Source organism: Leptonychotes weddellii, chromosome 15, assembly GCF_054177405.1.
Source record: "Leptonychotes weddellii isolate Sample4059 chromosome 15, ASM5417740v2, whole genome shotgun sequence".
NCBI classification, from domain to species: domain Eukaryota; kingdom Metazoa; phylum Chordata; class Mammalia; order Carnivora; family Phocidae; genus Leptonychotes; species Leptonychotes weddellii.
Window position 1 is genome coordinate 20,726,490 of NC_138383.1, and position 21,928 is coordinate 20,748,417.

At 43.1% G+C, this 21,928-nt stretch overlaps 1 protein-coding gene across 1 annotated transcript in view; it reads left to right on the top strand.

Moving 5' to 3' along the window:
• Positions 1 to 228: 228 nt before the first annotated feature.
• The window catches only part of KPNB1 (karyopherin subunit beta 1), a 28,029-nt gene continuing 6,329 nt past the window's right edge, over positions 229 to 21,928 (top strand). Inside the window, exons 1-16 of the mRNA XM_006744889.3 lie at positions 229 to 571; positions 674 to 732; positions 2,913 to 3,095; positions 6,465 to 6,665; positions 7,591 to 7,743; positions 9,633 to 9,692; positions 10,287 to 10,376; positions 10,734 to 10,844; positions 11,635 to 11,736; positions 14,299 to 14,523; positions 15,475 to 15,666; positions 16,421 to 16,551; positions 18,303 to 18,450; positions 18,775 to 18,846; positions 20,136 to 20,280; positions 21,388 to 21,470. Of these exons, the coding sequence (XP_006744952.1) occupies positions 532 to 571; positions 674 to 732; positions 2,913 to 3,095; positions 6,465 to 6,665; positions 7,591 to 7,743; positions 9,633 to 9,692; positions 10,287 to 10,376; positions 10,734 to 10,844; positions 11,635 to 11,736; positions 14,299 to 14,523; positions 15,475 to 15,666; positions 16,421 to 16,551; positions 18,303 to 18,450; positions 18,775 to 18,846; positions 20,136 to 20,280; positions 21,388 to 21,470 (1,995 nt within the window). The 5' untranslated portion in view covers positions 229 to 531. The remainder of the gene's footprint in view (positions 572 to 673; positions 733 to 2,912; positions 3,096 to 6,464; positions 6,666 to 7,590; positions 7,744 to 9,632; positions 9,693 to 10,286; positions 10,377 to 10,733; positions 10,845 to 11,634; positions 11,737 to 14,298; positions 14,524 to 15,474; positions 15,667 to 16,420; positions 16,552 to 18,302; positions 18,451 to 18,774; positions 18,847 to 20,135; positions 20,281 to 21,387; positions 21,471 to 21,928) is intronic.

The following is a 21,928-nucleotide window of genomic DNA, read 5'->3' on the forward strand; positions in this document are numbered from 1 at the left end:
AGCCAACCCGGGCCTTGAAACTAGCGGGCGAATGGGCGCAGGGCGGCCCTTCAACGCTGACCGCCTGGCCAATTGGGGATTCCGCGTGGCCACGGCGGCAGCCAATCGACATGGAGCGCGGTGCCGCCGCGGAGAGGTCCGGCCCGAATATCCCTCCGCCTTCCTCCCTCCCTCTCTCTCCCTCCCTGCGAGCCGCCGTTCACTTACCGCCTCCCTTCCTTCTTTCTCCCTCCGCCACCCGAGCACCAGCCGCGCTCTGAGCTACCCCCGGGGTCCCTCCCCCGCCGCCAGAGGAGCAGCTGCTGCCGCCGCCAGCAACAAATTAGGAGGGAGGGAGGAAGGAAGGAAAAGAGGAAGGAAAGGGAGCCGGGGCGACTACCAAGAGGGAGCCGGTGAATGGGCTTGTGGTGACCCCCGCCCCCCACCCCACCCTCCCTTCCCACCCGACCCCCAACCCCCATCCCCAGTTAGAGCCGCCTCCCAAGAAGCCGGACCGTCGTCTTAGGAGGAGTCCCCGCCACCACCTCCGCCATGGAGCTGATCACCATCCTCGAGAAGACCGTGTCTCCCGGTAGGACGCGGGGGCCGGGGGTCGGGGTGAGGTGACCGGGTGGGGGGAGGGGAAACCCTGGCCCCTCTGACCCTGTCCCCTTCCCACTTTCCTTCTCCCCAGATCGGCTGGAACTGGAAGCGGCGCAGAAGTTCTTGGAGCGTGCGGCCGTGGAAAACCTGGTGCGTGCCACCCCGCCGTCCCCCATCCCGCCGTCCACCCATCTCCTGCGTGCGGGCCTTCCCGCCCTCCCGGAGGCCCAGGCCTCGGGAACCCACCCCGCCCCATCCCGTCCCCCTCCTCCCCCACCCCGGTCCAACCTAACCCCGCCATCGGGAAGCCGGTGGGTGTGTCCCGCCCCGGGCCCCGGCAGCTGGCCAATGGCGCGGCGCGCCGGGGTGACTGCCGCCCAATCGCCGCGCGGCCTGAGGGCGGCGGTGCAGCGGGAGGGAGAAAGAGGGAGGGAAGGGAAGTTAGGTTGCGCGGCGCTGCGTGTTCAGCAAGGGTGGGGGTGGGGGAGCCGGGCCTAGGGGCCATGTGGAAGCTCTGAGCCCAGCTGCCCGCCCTGCTCTGCCCGGGGCCGGCTTCTCCTTCCTGTCCCGTGGCCCCTGTTATTCTCTCCACCTACTTCCCAGAGTCTACCCTTTCCTATGCCCCTTGGTACTGTGCTCATGGCCAGGCCTGGCACCCGAATACCTCCTAACCCACTCCCGGCAATATTTCTCCCTTTACTGCCTGGGTATTCATCTATGGGTTATTTATTTTTTGGTGGGGGTTGGTTGGGGTTTTTTGGCTTTGTTTTGTTTTTACTTCGATGGGTAGAGACTGAATTTGTACCCATACAACAGGCTGAGGCTTCATCCTTGATCGGGCCTGTTCCCAGATGAAATCACAGAGGAAAGTTCCTCGTTTTCATATTTTCATATTTAAGGTGTACAGAAAAAATGGAGAGAAGTCCACTAGACTGGACTTCTGTATAAAAATGTGGGATGGATTGGTTGAAACAGCCTGTGTGCCAGTAACGTTTCTCTTTGATGTCCCTCTTATTGCGGGGGATGGGGAACAGATGGAAGGGTGGATGATACTTGACATCTTTTAAAGGTAATAGGTAATAAGCCTAAATAACATTGTAACCCAACATGTTCCTTTGTAATCCAGGCGAAATACAAGCAAAAAAGTGACAAGGCTTATTTTATACAAACTGCCTTAAGTGGCTTTTATTGTGCTCTTATGTGCTAGCTTTTACTACTTTTTATTCTTAACTTTCCATAGAAAGGATTTCTTTTCTGCTAGTATAGACCAATAATACTTCCATGTGGGGTATATTCCTGTTTCTGCCTCTGCTCATTTACAAGAAGCCTTTTATCCTATTCTTAACATTTTATTTTTCTGACATTCCTAACATTCCTTAGTGGTACATAATTAATAAAACTTTTAAGATTTATCTTCTGCTGTGATTGCAGGACTTGTTTTCTGCTTTTGATTTTTCCTGTTAACTTCCATTTGGACAGACCTTTCTGCAGGGAAGAGGAGTGTATCTTAAAATTTTTAAACAGGGAGTAGTTTTGGGGACCTGTGCATTATGAAAGGTTGAGTAAGGTTTTCAGAAATGCACTATGTTCAGTGGACAGCTCAAGTCCAAAATGTGTAGGAGCCTTAGTGTGTTAACCGTTGACTGTTAAATGTAAAATCTTTTTTCTTGGCAAATTTGCCTTGGCATTTTTATCTTTTCACTTTTTCTGTGTTTCTAAACATAATCAAATTTATAACTAAGTCTTTTTTCATTGTTCTTCTCTCATTGAACACGTAAAGTTAAAACAGAGGACTAGCCTCCTAAATCTGTTTCAGGTTTGTAAGTATTTACCTCTGTAATGCAAGATTACCTGCCTGCATGAGATTAAAAGCCGCCCTGAATATTATTCTTTTTTGGACTAAGATATTTTAAATTTAGGGAAACAATTTTACGTTCTACCCTGTCTTCACATATTCATTCATTTAACAAATATTTATTGTCAGGCATTGTTAAATAGAAGAATCCTCTGACTACTAGATTGTCAAACTTCCTTTATTTCTGGGAGATCTAATGCGAAGATTTGAGCACTAAGAATGATGTTGATAGGAAAATCTGTACCTCCTTGTTAAATAAATGCTGAGGATGCATGAGAAGAGGGTAACTTATTTGTGTACCATGTAACATGTTTATAGGAGTCTTAAAGTAGGTATTGTAGCATATTCCGAGATGTTACGATACGTTCTAAAAAACTTAGGTTTCCCCCAATGTTTTGGTGCTCCGTAAGCTATCCTCAGTTGGTAAAATTCCCAAGAGATACTTTTCATTCACAAATGCCTCTTCTCTTAATAGCCCACGTTCCTTGTGGAACTGTCCAGAGTGCTGGCAAATCCAGGAAACAGTCAGGTTGCCAGAGTCGCAGCTGGTCTACAAATCAAGAACTCTTTGACATCTAAAGATCCAGATATCAAGGCACAATATCAGCAGAGGTGGCTTGCAATTGATGCTAATGCTCGACGGGAAGTCAAGAATTATGTAAGTAACTATCTCCTTTTGGTCATGTTAGCCTCTGGGAATAAGAAACCTCATCGTCCACCCACCCACCCCATCCTCTCCTCCTGGACCCCCTACAAGAGACATCTTGGTCAGTGTTTTTGTCATTTACATGGGATAGAGCTGACAGTGTAATAGGTTTCTGAGACTTAAGCTTCACTTGAAGATAAAAATTGTATTTGATTTAAATTTTCTTTCTCATCTTAGCTTTTCTGTACTGTGCTGTCATTTCCCATTAATGAATGCATCAGAAACCTAAGGTAAACTGTAGCAGTTTAGGGAACTTTAACTGGATGCCAGAATTTGTAGAATCTGTGGTGAATTGGCATAGTATACAAATTGTTGTTTCCCAAACTTGAACTCTGAGAATCACTTAGGGAATTTGCTACAATAATATATTTCCAGGTTCCCTCCAGAGATTCTGTTTTGTTGGAGTGAGGCTCAGGAATATTTTTTAGATATTCCTGTCTTTCTAAGTGATTTTTTTCATAGTCATCCAGTCCCTGCTCTTGTTGAACTTGTGTTGTAGATAATTTTCACTCTTTGGTGGTTTAGGCTTGGCACTATGTGGAGTTCAAAGGGGAACTAAATAATCTCTTGGGACTTTTAAGCCCAAAGAGTGTGTGAAATAAGAATATGAAGTTAATGGTGCTTTTATCTATTTAGCAAATTATGAAAAACTTTGTTTAGAAACATCTGGCTCTTAATCAGGGCATTTAAAGAGTGGACTGATGAGTTTTGCGGAAAATTAAATGTCCCTTGCTCTGCATCATGGAGGTCTTACGACTTTGTTGTTGAGTTAAAATCCGTAATTCTAGCCGCAGCAAAAGATACTCAGAATATATGGACAGGTGTCCTCCCCACTCCCCAGTTAATGAGCTTCTTTAGTGGTTTGTTTTATGTGGATGAGGCACAGAAAATGGTAAGTCAAGCAATTAGTCCTTGGTATTTGAGGGAAAATTGGTGGGGGGTTCCTAAATGCGTACTTGCACATGTCATCATATTTGCTGTTTCCTGGTTCGAGGTCTCAGCGTTAGGTAAATTTGTGCGCCTTAAGGGCAACAACATCTCTTTCAAGTTATATACCCCTTCTCTTTCTAGTCTTTCATGAAAGTACTCATGACTGTGGGAACTAGGTTATGAAAGCCAACTTATTTTGAATCTTCTTTGGAATATGTAGAGCTATTTCTGTCCACATTGGGTCTGCTTATGTAATAACATTTTAATCTTTCTTTCAGTAATTTCGTACAATTGAAGTTTATTCCATCAATCACTGGAAATCTTGGTGCTTGTAGTGCCCATTCAGTTTCTCATCTTGCTCGAATCATGCGATAGTAAATGAGATGAGAAATGATTGGAACTGTGATTGACTCTTTTTGGCATGTCAGTCTTAACACTTTGTAAAATTTGGACAAGACTTTGTGTATGTGTTGTTGAACTCTTCTGCATGAAAGAAAGTTAATCATGGCCTTTTCCCCCTTTTCATAGCACCTCTGGTAATGAATACTTTCTCAGTGTTGATGGGTATTTCTTTTTTGAAATGTGGGTCTTGGACACAGAGGGTCACTCCTTTATTCCTCTTCTTTCTGATAATTGACTATTATCATTAGGGTTACCCCCTAGGTTAAAAAAACAAAACAAAAACAATCTTCCTGTACTTAAGAGTTGTACCTTTGTGGTCTCCAAATCACCTCGAATAGTATTTAACTAGGGGTCTTCCAGAAGCCATTTAAAGGAAGAAAGATAAAGGTACAGTGGGAGTCGGTGCTCTCCACATCTGTACCAGGAGATGGTGTGGTATAGTGTAAAGGCACCCTGAACTGGAACTCTTCATCAGACTTGGGTTAATACCTGTTCAGCTCCTGCTGTTTTATTTTTTTATTATTTTTTTTTATTTGACAGAGACAGCGAGAGAGGGAACACAAGCAGGGGGAGTGGGAGAAGGAGAAGCAGGTTTCCGCTGAGCAGGGAGCCCAATGGAGGGCTCGATCCCAGGACCCTGGGACCATGACCTGAACCGAAGGCAGACGCTTAACGGCTGAGCCACCCAGGTGCCCCAAGCTCCTGCTGTTTTAGACCGGTCATCTTATCCCTGCCTCTCGGCTCCGTGTCTTTGACATACAGTTTTTCTTAAAGTCCATTCTAGCTGTGATAGCCCTAGAGAGCAAAACCTTCATTTAGAATCAGAACAGTTTGTTACTGGGCAGAGCTTTGGCAGTGGGGGCGGGCAGGGATGATGATCTACAGTATGGGGGAAAGATGGGGAGTTCATTATTATTAGCTACAAAGCAGGATACTAAGTGACCTGACCCAGTCAGCAGAGCTGGCCTGAATATCTGGCAGCTACGCTTTGTCCTGTGTTCATGCCAGGAACAGTTAACTATTTGCCTTTTGAGTGGACTGGTGATTCTTAGTGAGTTCATTGACTGAATTAGCTGATCATGGTAATAATTAACCTTAGGTCAATTGTGACTTCATCCTTTATCTGTACCTGTGCCTTTACCCTTTACATAAATCCTTGTACGATTATCATTTCAAACAAGACCTGTTTAACGATAAGCGAATCTCATTTTAATTGGCATATCTAACTAGTTCTTGGTATCTGTTGATGGTGGAGAGAAGAGTTCTCTGATTATTGGGTAAACAGAACAAATCCTTCCAGATTGGAAGTTAAGTAAAGATTCATTCTTAGGTGTTGGTAACGTCATTAACTTTGTATCTGCATCTAGTGATGTTCCCTGACCAAGGCCTTTTATGAAAGTCACCCCAGGTGTTAAATTGTCATTGACCATAGGGAAGGAGGTTTGTTCCACATTTCATGAGTTGGAAGATCTCTTCCTTGGATTAGGCTAGACCACGATCTACTGTGAATCAGACCCATTTGAATGCCCAGAGTTAGCCTCATTCTAAAGTTCCACACTTTCTGTCCATAAAACAAGGCTGTGAGCATCCTTCCATTGTACCTTTAACAAGGAGCCTAGAAGGTGAATTTTGTCCTCTCCTTTGCCTTCTAACATTGTCATCCTTCTGACTCTCACTTTCTTACCTTGCATTGAACATTGACGTGAGATGTTTGGCTTTGGAGGAGTCCTTTTGGAAGTAGGGAGTAATTGGTTTCGTTTTCCAGGCTCTGGAACAATGTTGATTGTACTGGTGTTGGTAGTGAGGCTGGTTGTTTTGTTTTTGTTTTGACAGCTGACTATTCTGTATATGCCTTTTTCTACTTTTGTGTGTTGCAGAAAATTCAGAGTGATGTAAGAGGTGTGGTGGTAGGCAAAATGTGTTCAAATAGCATTAGAAATTGATATCTTTCGTCTTGTTTTGTGTGTGTGTGTGTGTGTGTGCGCACAGGTTTTGCAGACTTTGGGCACAGAAACTTACCGGCCTAGTTCTGCCTCACAGTGTGTGGCTGGTATTGCTTGTGCAGAGATCCCAGTGAACCAGTGGCCAGAACTCATTCCTCAGCTGGTGGCCAATGTCACAAACCCCAACAGCACAGAGCACATGAAAGAGTCAACATTGGAAGCTATCGGTTACATTTGCCAAGATATAGTAAGTACTGCCCTCTGTATCTAACTTAACATAGCTCTGATTCCCTCTAGTTGTGACATGCGTAGTATTAGGATTGTTCTTACCTGATGGAGAAAACTAAGCTACTACAGAGTGTTTTGCAAGTAGGACTGCTTTATTTAATCTAGACTTCCATATTTGGATAGCTAACTTATCCTCACATTGCTAATCATGCACTAAAGTAAAGAGAGTTGAGGATCCCAAGCTCAGAGTAGAAATCTGTAGGCTTGGAGAGGTATAGATTCTAGACTTTTAAAAGAGGATATGCTCTGTTGTGGAGCATCCCTGATCTGGATCCCTTTCTCACAATCCTCAGTGTACCTCAGGATGCTGTGTTACTTTCATTTACTCGTGCACAGAAACCCTTTGCCAGCCCTTGCAGCAGTTGGCTTAGCCACCAGAGACACAGTAGTGTGTGAAATGCAGCCCTCCTGGGACTGTGGCTGCTGCTGAGGTTACCACCCTTGGTGTCTGTTTCCATATACAGACTTTTGATGAAGCAAGGAAGTCCACACTTGACCTGGACTTAGACTATCTAGATGTTGTGCCCAGGCATTGATCCTTGGCCCTCAGAAGCTTTACTTCAGTTGATACAGATGGCCTGGAAAAAACACCAGACTGCCATTTCCCTTTGCACAGAAGGGGGAAGAAAAAGCCAGCATTACCTCATGCCCAGAGTCATTATGCTAAGAAATCAGATGAAGTTGATGAATTTAACTTGTTTCGGTTCAATTTTGGACTAGTAGGCCCCGGGATATTTTGCAGGTGGTTTGTCCCTAAATGGAAATGTGTGGAAAAAGATCAGAGAAAGTCATGATACTCACTCGAGTGGATTTCACAGTTAAAAGGACTGCTGATTAGTCATGAGCTCATTATTTTACTCACTGCACTTCTCTGCTTGTTTCAGGACCCAGAGCAGCTACAGGATAAATCCAATGAGATTCTGACTGCCATAATCCAGGGGATGAGGAAAGAAGAGCCCAGTAATAATGTGAAGCTGGCGGCTACAAATGCACTCCTGAACTCACTGGAGTTCACCAAAGCAAACTTTGACAAAGAGGTGAGTCTCTTTTGACAAAAAGGTGTAGTAGGTTCAGAAGGTAAGAAGTAAGAGTTAAATGAAAGGTTTTTTTTAAGTTTGTGGTCTAGAAAGTACCATCTTGTTTAGGTGCACTCATTTCCATTCTAGTTAAGATTTGTGTTGTGTGAGAAATGGCCATGGAGTAGGTGTGTTTGCTTTTGGGAGGCTTTTGGGGAAAATGTGATCTGAAGTGTTTCTAAGCTTAGGTTTCTCCTTTTATAGAGCAAAGTGTGGGTATGCTCTGGGATTTTAAAAAACATGGAAGTTGGGGCACCCGACTGGGTGGCTCAGTCATTTGAGCCTCTGACTCTTGGTTTCCGCTCAGGTCATGATCTCAGGGTCCTGAGATCGAGCCCCACGGCTGGCTCCGTGCTTAGCAGTGAGTGTACTGGAGATTCTCTCCCTCTGTCCCTCTCCCCACTCGTGCACCCACATGTTCTCTCAAATAAAATCTTAAAAAACACAGAAAGTTGTAGAGCTTACTTTAAAAAAACTAAACTGGCGGCTGGCTGGCTCAGTCGGTGGCGCACCTGATTCTTGATCCTCGGGGTCTTGAAGTTGAGCCCCTTGTTGGGCATAGAGTTTAAATTAAAAAAAATTATGTAAGTTGGGCTAGTTCATAACTCCTTGGAAGGTGCTTTTGAAAATGAATATGTAAACAAAGTTTATCTTGCCTGGAAATATTTCCCCCTATTATTTAAGTTGTGTAAAAATACACAATAACGTAAAATTTACCATTTTAAGCTTTTTTAAGTGTACAGTTCAATAGTGTTAAGTTACAGTCATGTTGTTTTACAGCCAGTCACCAGAACTTTTTCATTTTGCAAAACTGAAACTCTGTGCATTGAACAACTCCCCATTTTCCCCTTCCCAGTGGCAACTGCTTTTTTTACTTTCTGTTTCTATGCTTTTGATTACACCAGATACCTTATTTAAGTGGAATCAGTCATACAGTATTTGATTTGTCTTTTATGACTCGCTTATTTCATTTAGCATAATGTCTTGGGTTCATACATGTTGTAGCCTGTGTAGCCTTTTTCAGGCTGAATAATATTTTGTTGTATGTATAGACCACATTTTATTTATCCATTTTTTTGTCTGTGGACTTTGGGGTTGCTTCCTTTCATCTTCTAACTATTGTGAATAACGCTGCTATGAACATAGGTGTACAAATAGGTCTTTGAGGCCCGCTTTCAGTTCTTTTAGATCTATACTCAGAAGCGGAATCACTGGATTATATGGTCTGCAAGTATTTTTGTGTATTTGTTTGTTGACACTTGAGCTGTGCTTTTTGCCATGTCTTGGTCTCACTGTGGACAAAGTAGGGAGGTCTAAGAAGTCAAAGCAAATTGCAATTCTAATTGCTTAGAAAACAGACTTTTTCCTTTTAGATTTCAGAAGACTTAGGATAGTAGCAAATAACTACATTGCTCTGTTCTCCTGTATCTTCCCGCGTTTGATGGGGGATTTGCCACCTCCCAGAAAACAAATTTGTCTTTGAAGTAAATTTAAATATAAAGAAATGGGTTTTCCTAATGTAGGTTTTTTGTTTGTTTGTTTACCATTTTTATTTAAATCCCTGTGACCTACATTTTCCTATTTACTTCCTCCTTGGAGTCTTGTTAGTGGTCATTTTGGGGATTAAAAGATGAGGGAGCTCTTTAGAGGGCAGGTCATACAGCAGACACTGGGGGCAAGCTCTTGATAGTCTTCATGGTGCCATTACTGTGTCGGGGGAAAGCTGCTTGATTGCTTCAGGGTTATGGGGTCCCTGAGGGGAGTGCAAGGTTTTCCCTGAAGAGATAGTCTAACAATCTCCATATATATGGTTGGTAGTCTTATTCTCTTGATCTTTGTTCTTCCTACAGTCCGAAAGGCACTTTATTATGCAGGTGGTCTGTGAAGCCACACAGTGTCCGGATACAAGGGTGAGTGTGAGCTCCGATGAGAAATCTGTCTTCCATCTTTCCTGGGAAATGCCATCTCCAGCATAGTGGTTTGAAATGTTGGGAATCGGGTAACTTCAGAAATAAGGTTTGGCTACTACCGTTCTTAATAAAAGAGGAAAAAACAGTATTTGGAAAGTTAACATAATGGAAGTTGCCATCCTCTTAGAAGGTTTAAGGAAGAAATGGTTTTTGATCACCCTTGCTACTTAATTGCTCTAAGTTATACAAGTGACTGCTTTTCATTGTAGCCATTGAAACTGCTTTGATATTGCTGTAACCTAAACTGTGACCCTTGAAACAGGTGGGAGTAACATCCAGTCTGAGTGGCATTCCTGAGTTTAGGCCTCTGTAGGTTCCACAGGCACCTTTAAAGGAAAAAAAAAAAAAAGGAGAGGAAAAATAAATAAGGATGGTGAAAAAAATTAAGGGAAGAGATTGATTTGGGGGAAATGTTGACATTACCCAAATGTACCTCAGTTGACCCCTTTAGATTACTGACTCATTTATGTGACTTAACCTTTGTCAGACTACATTGTTAAACTAAATAGCAAACTAATCTTTTCTTTGTAAAAGGTACGAGTGGCTGCTTTACAGAATCTGGTAAAGATAATGTCCTTGTATTATCAGTACATGGAGACGTATATGGGTCCCGCTCTTTTTGCTGTAAGTATTTCTGTTTTACGTATGGGAGCATAGCTAGTTGCAAAACTTACCATTCTTGCTGTTTTGTCACTTCTGTAATTTTTTTACTTAATATTATGAAATCAAGGAAATTCCTTGAGTCTGAGTATTATGTTTAAGCCATCGATAATGTGCCAAGAAGACTTGTACTGTCTTTGTGCTGGGAAAGAATATATTTTAAAAGTTCTTTTCCTATTTCTACCTTTCATTTCAGACCCAGCTTTCATAAATCTACATTTTTTGACACTTGAATATTTGTGGTTAGAAGTGGGGGGGGGTCTAACTTGAACCAGCACTTACTTAGGGTCTGGGATGTCTTTTTTTTTTTCCCCTCTTAAGATCACAATTGAAGCAATGAAAAGTGACATTGATGAGGTGGCCCTACAAGGGATAGAATTCTGGTCCAATGTGTGTGATGAGGAAATGGACTTGGCCATTGAGGCTTCCGAGGTGAGCCTGGGAGAGTCTGTGCGGTGAGAGAGTTGTTTCTCTGACAAAGCTCCTTTGTGGGCATTAGTCTCCTCTGGGAAAGCTTTATTCTGACCGGGCTTAGAGGGCATCTCCATTTGTAGAGATTTTGCTTTCTCTACTAGCCAGAGCCCCTCAGGAGGGAGACAGACCCGTAATGAGGCATTTCATGCTTTACCGATCACCCAGACGTGATTTATTATAAATGTTGATATTAGTACCATGAACACAAGGGGGCAGCAGGCAGTCACAGTTTAACAAGGTGACGTCCAATGCTGAATTACTTCCTTTTGGAAGTCCTAATGAAAGCATGGGATGCATAACTGACAGCTTCCTAACTCTGGTGAAGAAATTTGATAGAGACAAAGGGCCTAGTTCTGCACTTGAAATCTTTGAACTCAAGCTTTGTTTCCAGCCTTAAGCTGTCTTGCGTACTTTAAGAAACACGATTTTATTTTTGGCATCATTACGTAAATTTAGTACACCTCTTGATCGAAAGGTTAGTTAGATGGCAGCTTGTTAATACGAATTGAGCTTGTGAAAAAGAAAGGTAGTTCTTAAGGTTGCCTTGGGCTTTTAAGGTAGATTATATGTATGGCCTAAAAGAATCCCATTGAAGTAGACCAAAGAAATGAGCACCTCCAAAAGATCACAGTGGATGGTACATTTGCTCTGTGTATTTCTGTTCAAACCCCTGGGCAGCTCTCATTGTATGCCTCTAGTGTCAGCCTGTTTGCTGCTGTCCAGAATTTGCTTTTATGTTTGTCCTCAGGCAGCAGAACAAGGACGACCCCCTGAGCACACCAGCAAGTTTTATGCCAAGGGAGCACTACAGTACCTGGTTCCAATCCTCACACAGACGCTAACTAAACAGGTGAGTTACCTTGCAAATCAAGCCGGTTAAGCTGTGAGACATTGTTGAGGATTAGTTTACTGTGCAACAGTTTCCATGAAGGAACTCGGCAACTCTAGTTGGTTGCTGTTCGGTCATAGGTGACCGGAACAGCCGAACTGCATCTCTAAGATCCTCTAGGCTCTGAGTTGTTTGTGAAGGAGAGTTGAACATTTCAGCCTCGATCGTGCACAGGCTACACATACAGATTCCTGAGTGCTTTCCTTTGTCCGTAGTAATGCAAGAGACGCATGCTATTAAAGTTGCAGTAAAGAAAGGTTGGCAAAAGGGATGTGCTAATCTTGGGCCACTCGAATATCTGCTAATATTTGAATTATTTTCATGAGTTCACGGTATGTATATACATTTAAAATGCTGATGAAGGGCGCCTGGGTGGCGCTCAGTTGGTTGGGCATCTGTCTTCGGTTCAGGTCATGGGATCAAGCCCCACATAGGGCTCCCTGCTTGGCGGGGAACCTGCTTCTCCTGCCCCCCGCTTGTGCTCTCTTTCTCTCTCTCTCTGTCAAATAAATAAAAAATCTTAAAAAAAATAAAATGAAGTAAAATGCTGTTGAGGTTGGGTAAGAATTATTCTGGGGTCACCTGGGTGGCTCAGTCCATTGAGTGTCCCTACTCTTGATTTTGGCTCAGGTCATGATCTCAGGGTGGTGAGATCCTTAAGCCCCACGTCGGGCTCCATATTTGGTTTGGAGCCTGCTTGAGATTCTCCCTTTCCCTCTCCCTCTGCACCCCCCCCCCACACACTCTGTTTTTCTCTCTCTCTTTAAACAAAAAAAAATTTAGGGGCACCTGGGTGGTTCAGTTGTTAAGCGTCTGCCTTCAGCTCAGGTCATGATCCCAGGGTCCTGGGATTGAGTCCCACATCCAGCTCCTTGCTTAGTGGGGAGCCTGCTTCTCCCTCTCCCTCTGCTGCTCTCCCTGCCTGTGCTCTCCTGCTCTCTCTGTGTCAAATAACTCAATAAAATCTTTAAAAGAAAAAAAACACAAAATTAATCTGATCATTCATGATCATTAATATCAATAAGATTCAGGACTAAGTAAAAGTAGCAAGACTTCATGAAGATGTGGGTCTAATGGGTAAATATAGAAATTCTTTTTTTTTTTTTTTTTTTTTTTAAGATTTTCGGGGCGCCTGGGTGGCTCAGTCAGTTAAGCATCTGCCTTCAGCTCAGGTCATGATCCCAGGGTCCTGGGGTCGAGCCCCGCATCAGGCCTCCTGCTAAGAGGCCTGCTTCTCCCTCTCCCACTCCCCCTGCTTGTATTCCTGCTCTCAATCTCTCTCTCTCTGTCAAATAAATAAAATCTTAAAAAAAAAAAAAGATTTTCTTTATTCATGAGAGACAGAGAGAGGGAGGGAGGCAGAGGGAGAAGCAGGCTTCCCGCAGAGCAGGGAGTCCGATGCGGGGCTCAATCCCAGGATCCTGGGATCATGACCTGAGCTGAAGGCAGATGCTTAACCAACTGAGCCACCCAGGCGCTCCTATAAATTCTTTTATAAGAAGTATACGTTGGTTGTCATTGTTCCCTTTTGAGTTTAGGCATCACGGTTTTCCTTGGTATGGTGTTTGGAAAGATTCTTTCTGTCCCTCCTCTCCTCTGATGCATGTGAAGTATTCCCAGAGGGCCGGCAGTGCTCTAAGGAAACATTGCTGTGACTTTGAGCATTGCAGAATTTCCCTGTACACAGGAATGTCATTTGTGTTTAGGAAAGTACATGACTCTCAATATAACAGTCTCAGAAGATAAGTAGAGATGTATTTGGTTTGAAATGGACTGGGTGTTCTCTCAAATTTTCATCTCTTTGTTCAGTTTTACAGTTACTTTTTTGTGTCTTTTGACCTTAGTGTCTTCGCTTTTATATTTTTGTTGTGCTTCTCACATTTGGGAACAAATCATTCTTTAGGTATGTAATGTTCTGAAGCTGCATAAGGTAGCTTACCTTAAATTACTGTGTGGTATGAATAGTCACAATAAGGAAGATAAATCTTGAATTCTACTTTCAGGGGAGATCTGAATGGAATCTTAATTTTGTTTGTTTAACATCTCATCGAACTATAATTAGTACCACACCAGAAGCCACTTCATGCCTTCTTCCTAGTCATTCATTGTCTCCCCTTTACTGCCAGAGATGAATTTTGATTGGTTTTGGACTTCATATAACCAGAATCATACAGCATATACTCTTGTTTTGCCTTTTGCTCTGTGTCTGTTCGAGTTTCATCCTTGTTGAGTGTAGTGGAGGGTGGCCCATCTCGTTGTATAGTACTAAGTAGGACTTCCCTCCATCTGCATCTCATTTAACAAAGGCTATGTGTGATGAATCTTTGTGGAAAAAAATTAAAAAGGTTTTATATTTTATTTACGTCTCCCAAACTTAAGTTCCAGTGACATTTGGGAGTAGTCAGAAGACCTTTTGAGTTAGTAATTCTGGGTGGGTTTTTTTTGTTTTTTTGGTTTTTTGGTTTTTTTGAGTTAAAGTGATTCTTGAACAAAAACTTAACTAGTGCTACACTCTGTGGTCAGGACGAGAATGACGATGACGATGACTGGAACCCCTGCAAAGCGGCAGGCGTGTGCCTCATGCTCCTGGCCACCTGCTGTGAAGATGACATCGTCCCACACGTCCTGCCCTTCATTAAAGAACACATCAAGAACCCTGACTGGCGGTACCGGGATGCGGCAGTAATGGCTTTTGGCTGTATCTTGGAAGGACCAGAGCCCAATCAGCTCAAACCACTAGTTATCCAGGTGAAGCTGAGGGAGTTTTGGGGTGAAAAGTGGGATATTTATTGTTTGAACTTTTTCCTTGAAAGTGTGCCCGTATTTTAAAAACAAAACTGTACATAGTCATCCAAAAAGGTTATTCTGGATTGTTGTTTGCTGTCAGTGAAGGAAGGTTAAAATGTATTTCTTGACTTTTTTTTTTAAACAAAAGTCATGACTTGGAAAAATGCAGAAAAGGCTAAAAAGAAGTCACCTTTAATCCCACTGCCCAGGGATAAACATTCTTAACTCTTAGTATTTATTTGTGTGGCGTTCTTCTGTGTGCATGTATGTAGGTGGAACAGGATGGAGTTCTTACTGGGCAGTATTCTTAGAACTTGTTTTTTCACTTCCTGCTGTATCACAAACCTTCCTATGATTTTTTAGTGATGTGATGATTCTGTCTTTAGGACAAAATAGTATCTATTGTAATGAAAAGTCTTGTGGAAATACTGTGTTTATTTTACTATTATAAGTGATACAAGGCTCCATTGTAATTCTCAGCCTTTCAGAATGTAGCCAGATGCCGTCACAGCTGCATCTAGATGCATCACCTGAGTGATTCAGTAAAAGACTGGTGGAAGCATTCATACTAGACTTTTAATAACACTCTATGCTGGGATTTGGTGAAGAGAGGACTATTTCACTTTTCACTTTAATTTTATTATATTGATGGATAGGTGACAGATGTGTCTTTTATAAAATGACAAACTATCTTGATGCTGTGGGTTAAAACCCAATCATCAGGGGGCACCTGGCTGGCTCAGTTGGGAGGGTGTGCGACTCTTGTTCTAGGGATCATGAGTTCAAGCCCCACGTTGGGTGTAGAGATTATTTAAATAAAACTTGAAAAAAATCCCAGCCATCAGTATTTTCTCTTCATCAACATGAATTTTAATCTTTGTTTTGCTCTGCTAATAACTGCTGTATTTGCAGGCTATGCCCACCCTAATAGAACTAATGAAAGACCCCAGTGTAGTTGTTCGAGATACAACTGCATGGACTGTGGGCCGAATTTGTGAACTGCTCCCTGAAGCTGCCATCAATGATGTCTACTTGACTCCCCTGCTGCAGTGTCTGATCGAGGGCCTCAGTGCTGAGCCCAGAGTGGCTTCCAATGTGTGCTGGGTAAGGCTTTCTTCCTACTGAGATCCGGAGCGGCGCTGAGCCATTCGCAAGGAGGTAGGAGGTGTGGGAGAGAAATGGGTCTCCCTCATTGGAAGGCCTTTTTTGAATAGCATCTCCTTCCTAATTTCTTCAATTAAAATGTGGGGGATGCCAATTGCATGAGCCAGTGGGAGCTGTTGACTCATGGTGACTGGTTCCCAAACCATTTAGAATAGTTATGCTAACCCAGTGGGAAAACTGTCTGGACCTGGTTTTCTCTCTCAGTTGCTTGGGGACAAGAAATTTTGATTAAGGTAGAGAGTTGCTGCTACAAAAAGTACCATTGCTGAGAAGAGGGCAAAAGAGAAGGAAGGTAGGCGGCCCAAGTGCTGAGTCAGTACAGGCTGCTGAAGGTAGTTCATTAGGGCCCTTTGGGGGTATGGGGGAGGAAGTTCAGATAGGAAGGAGTGGGGCTAAAAGCCTTTTTGTAAGTGGAAAAAGAAGTAGTGGGAGGTGTTTGTGGTAGATAAAAGTACTCTGCTGCTGAGAGAGTTTGGGGTGGGACAAACAATATAAATAAATATTTTGATTTTAAGGATGTCTGTAAAGAGATTGTCTGAGATGACCTTGACAGAAAAAGTTGAGGGTTCACTAGCATTGATTTATTCTTAGATCAATTGGAAAGGAACACTGCCCATGGTATGTTAAGGAAAAATGAGGTTATCCTGGGGTAGGGTTCTTTTCAGGACTAATATTAACTCTGTCTGGACTTAAGGCTTTCTCCAGTCTGGCTGAAGCTGCTTATGAAGCTGCAGATGTGGCTGATGATCAGGAAGAACCAGCTACCTATTGCTTATCTTCTTCTTTTGAACTCATAGTTCAGAAGCTCCTGGAGACCACAGACAGGTGACTGATACTACACAGAAATGGGTGGTGTCTTTGCATCCAACTCCTTTTGCCCTGGATGAGGGGCATCTAGCCTAATCATAGGAACATAGTAACAGGAAACATTAAAAGAATCGTATAGTAGATGATTTAAGTAAGAGAAAGGGGCACTTGGCAGCTCAGTTGTTAGAGCATGCAACTCTTGATCTTGGGGTTCTGAGTTGAAGCCCCACATTGGGCTTAGAGATTACTTCTAAATAAAAACAGAAGAAAATACATGCTATGTCTACCTTAGAATGTTCAGGTTACAAGTCAAGTCAGAAGATAGTCTCATATAAAGAGGGATTGATCTGGGGCACCTGGGTGGCTCAGTTGGTTGAGTGGTTGAGGGTCCAACTCTTGATTTCGGCTCAGGTCATGATCTTGGTTGTGGGATTGAGCCCTGCATGGGACTATGCGTTGAGTGTGGAGCCTGCTTCGATTTCTCTCCCCCCTCCACTCCCCTCTCTCTTTTAAAATTTTATTCGTTTATTTGAGAGAGAGAGAGAAAGAGGAGGGGGGAGGAGAGGGAGAAGCAGGCTCCCTGCTGAGCAAGGAGCCCAGTGCGGGGCTCGATCCCAGGACCCCAGGATCACGACCTGAGTGGAAGGCAGATGCTCAACCGACTCAGCCACCCAGGCACCCCCCGCTCCCTCTCTCTTAAAAAAAAAAAAAGAATTGATCTGGAGAGGTACCTTCATTTTGCAATATCTACAGTTAACAGGAATATTTGATTATCCTGTAAGGGAAATAAATAGTAGCTCTCATCATGAATTTAGTTGCCATGCCTGGTCATTAATCACTATTTCTGATAATAGATGAAGAACTTGGCATAAAATACAATTGTTTAATAGATGAGTTTTTGAAATTTTTTTTTTTTTTTTTTTTTAAAGATTTTATTTATTTATTTGACAGAGACAGAGATAGCGAGAGCAGGAACACAAGCAGCAGGAGGGGGAGAGGGAGAAGCAGGCTTCCCCCCTGAGGAGGGAGCCCGATGCGGGACTCGATCCCAGGACCCCGGGATCATGACCTGAGCCGAAGGCAGACGCTTAACGACTGAGCCACCCAGGCACCCGAGTTTTTGAAATTTTTTTAAGGTTTTTTTTTTTAAAGTCATCTCTACACCCAGTGTGAGGCTCGACCTCAACCCTGAGATCAGGAGTCACATGCTCTACCGACTGAGTCAGCCAGGCGCCCCTGAAATGTAGTTTCAGCGGGTTATAAGTTGGGACAACCTTTAATTATTTTGGTTTTATGTGAGTGATACTGAAAGCCGTGCTCAAAAGAAACCATGAGGAAGGAGGCTAGGCATAAACTCTTCCATGCTTAACTAGTTCCATCTCTGCTTCTCTGACCAAGAGTAGGTATAATAACCATCTCTCACAGACAAGTGAAGAAAATTGAGCTATTTTCCTCTTAGCTCTGTAGGTGACCTTGTCGGTTGTACACATGGGTCCTTCAGCATTTTAAACTAGTTTTTCCCCTATAATTTTAGCCCATTTCTGTAAGAGCCATTCTAAAGTGTAACCAGGTCTGGAGACCCATATAACGAACATAGCCATTGGCTCAGCAGTTGAAACTTTGGTTCCTGGTTGTATTGTGTTGCCAAACTCAAACCATGTTCACAACCATATCGATTTCTGGATTCCTTATTTTCCGTGGTCTACGTGGTAACAACTCTCTTCTTTCTCGGGTAAGACTTTCAGATTGCTGTTGTGTGTTCCTTACAGACCTGATGGACACCAGAACAACCTGAGGAGTTCTGCATATGAATCTCTGATGGAAATTGTGAAAAATAGTGCCAAGGATTGTTACCCCGCGGTTCAGAAAACTACTCTGGTTATCATGGAACGACTGCAGCAGGTGCTCCAGATGGAGGTGAGGCCAGGCTGGCGCGGCCGGACGGCGCCATGTTCTCTCTAGGTGGTGGTCACGTTTACGTGGAAGTGTGTTTTTCTCAGAAAGGTAGAATGCTTACACAAAAACTGTTGCCATTTAAAATTTGCATTGCTCATTTCAGTTTACTTATTCATGTATCAAAATATATATTGAGGTAAGTTTTTTGTTTATTTCTTGCATTAGCATCAGTAAAGATTATTTAATGGTCCTGGCAAACCCAGCAAAAAACAGAAGCATTGAGGGAGTGTAGAGCTCTTTTAGAAGGTGTTTATTCAGAATATGATGGTGTTCTTTTCCTTGCAGTCGCATATCCAGAGCACATCCGATAGGATCCAGTTCAATGACCTTCAGTCTTTGCTCTGCGCAACTCTTCAGGTACAATGGCGCTTTATTACTTACCAGTTCTGATGCTGATCAGAAACTCTTCTCGAAAGGCTTTCGTCTGTGGTTGATTGGGGGAGAGATTTTCGATTTTCCTTTCTTCTCTCTCCGTAAAAAGAATTTGTCTTTTGCACAGAATAGGGAAGGAAACTATTTGGTTGGTGGTAGTCCTCCCAGCTGTACAGCGATTTTGTGCTGGCAGCTTCTAGTCTTTGGTTTTTATTGGGTTGTCCAAATGTAGCCCAGTCAGATTTGGTTCCCAGCTGTGGTTCACTCGGCTAAAAATATAGCATTGAGTTTCTACCATCATCTTGTGAAACAACAGTTCCTATTGGAAGCTTTATTATAATTCAAATCATTTATTGTACCACTTGTTCAGAGTAGACTTTTTTGAGGGGAGACTGGGAAGATTAAAATCATTCCTCATTCATGACTGGACTCCTGAAATGACTGAGGTGCTATTCCTTATTTTACCAAAAATCAAGAAAACCCTAGAACTTGTCTAAGGCTTAGGTGGGTACTAGGTTTTAGTATTGAGTGATGCTAACTAGGTCATGTTCCCTGTGAACTCCGTTCTCATTCTTAGCCAAACTTAAAAAAGCCTGTCTGCTCTTTTAAAATCTTGACTGTTAAGGTCTTTCCTTAGTCATCAGACAAATACAGGAATGATCTGGTAACATTAGTTGAAACAAATTAAAGGGTAAGAGGGAGGTTTGAGGAATATTGAATTAGGAGAATTCAGGTTGGCTTTATTTTATCAGAACTATTTCTTGGGGCGCCTGGGTGGCTCATTCGTTAGGTGTCTGCCTTTGGCTCAGGTCATGATCCCAGGGTTCTGGGATTGATCCCCGCATCAGGCTCCCTGCTCAGTGGGAGGCCTGCTTCTCCCTCTCCCACTCCCCTGCTTATGTTCCCTCTCTGGCTGTCTCTTTCTCTGTCAAATAAATAAAATCTTAAAAAAAAAAAATTTTAAAAATTAAAAAAAAAAAAAACTATTTCTTGACCATCATCAGTAAATAAGATGTCATTGGAAGGATTGCTTCTGACTTTGTGTACCGTGGAAGATCATCTCGTGTTTGTTCTGAGTTGGGAAATAGAAGGGATATTAAAATGTATGTTTTGTTGCAGATGATTTACACTGTCAAAGCTTTTGAGCCCAAAAAGTGTGTTTGGACTTTCCAAAAAAAGCCACGGGGTTCAGTTGATTTTTTAAAAAGGTATATATAGTGTTCTGATCGGTGGGTTTGGAATCAACAGATCCTGAACTCTTTTTCATTTCACAGAACGTTCTCCGAAAAGTGCAACATCAAGATGCTTTGCAGATCTCTGATGTGGTCATGGCCTCCCTGTTAAGGATGTTCCAAAGCACAGCTGGGTCTGGGGGAGTGCAAGAGGATGCCCTAATGGCAGTTAGCACACTGGTGGAAGGTCAGTGAGCCAAAATTGGGCAGGGAATGTCTTTAGGATGCAAGAGTTTCAATAGCCACGGGGAATTTTTGACCACAGAAAGCATAGTCCTGTCTTCTCATTTATTGGGGCATGACTTGAGTGCAAAGTTGGATTGAGTGTAAGTGTAAATTTGTGCATAAGTGCCTTGCCACTCTCCTTGAAATGAATGGGGAGCCAGCAGCAGCTGAGATCAGCAGGTTCCTTTTTTCCCCTGAAAGTCTACTCTCTTGATGTTTGGCTCCTTCTGAGGAGCGAGGAAACAAAGGTTTCCATTTTCTTTCCTGGCACTTGGTACCTCCTAGTTTGGGTTGTAATGCTTTGGACTCTAGGTTGACACATTGTGGTGCTCAGAATAGGATGGAGGGAAACATTGAGAGTTCTAGGAATTAATTGGTTTTCTGGTTGTTATATGTCAGACTATACAAAATTGCTTTGAGGAAGCCATGTCTGCTTAAGGCTCTTTGAAGGGCCATTAAAAGTGCATTAAAGAGCACTTAAGAAACCTGGAATGCTTCTTCGGGGTTGGCCGCCTGTATGGTGTATACGCTGACCAAGTCTGCTACCTAAGGACCATTCCTGAGGACCAGACCTATTTCTAGCATCAGGAGGTTCACTTTGGCCCCTGGAGTGGCTAATTCAGAAAGAAGCCCAGTCTGCTTTCCCTGGCTAGCTTGTAAAATAAGTCCTTAACGGACTTGCCCAGGGATGGACCCTGTTTTAAAGCTGGCCACCAGAGAAGACATGTTATAATCAGATGAAGGGGTGGCCAAGAGGCAGTATCATTAGCTCATCCAATCAAAATTAACCCTTGAAAAAAGCCCATTGGTTTGTTGGTTTGTTTTAGCCAAAGTGAAATCCCACTCTGGAGATGTGGCATTATCTTCAGGGCATAAGAGTTAGGCCCTTCCAGCACTTAAGGAGTTGGCTTGTCTGAGACAACCTTATTGTTTTTGTGATAGAATCAGTAATTAACTCGCACTCCACCCAACCTGTTGATTGGAGTGAAGACATTTTGGCAGAGCTGGTGTGGTTATTTTCGCTCACTTCTGTGATATCCTGTGGTGCTAACAGTTTGTTTCTCTACAGTGTTGGGTGGTGAATTCCTAAAGTACATGGAGGCCTTTAAACCCTTCCTGGGCATTGGATTGAAAAATTATGCTGAATACCAGGTAATCTTTGCTTTTCAAAAGAATACATTTGTGTTCTCATTTATCCCTGATAACTACCTCATGGTACAAAGTCCAGGTAGTCTCTGTATTGTCTGCAGGTGTGGAACTAGAAGTAGTCGGTGAAAAAACCAGGATAGGAGATGCCCCAGCATAGCACCCTGAGAGCAGGGCTTTTTCCTTCTCTCTCTCTTTTTTTTAACCACCATGCTCTTGCCACCATTATTCCCGGTGATTATTGTCATTTCCGTCCTTTGTTAATGAAATCTTGGAGAGCATTAGCTCTTTTCCTGCCGTACGGATTGTTGTTAACGAACTAATCTCAGGGCGCCTGGGTGGCTCAGTCAGTTAAGCGTCTGAGTCTTGATCTCAGGGTTGTAAGTTCAAGCCCTGCATTGGGTTCCACACTGTGCATGCAGCCTACTTTAAAAAAACAAAACAAAACCAAACTAATCTGAGAG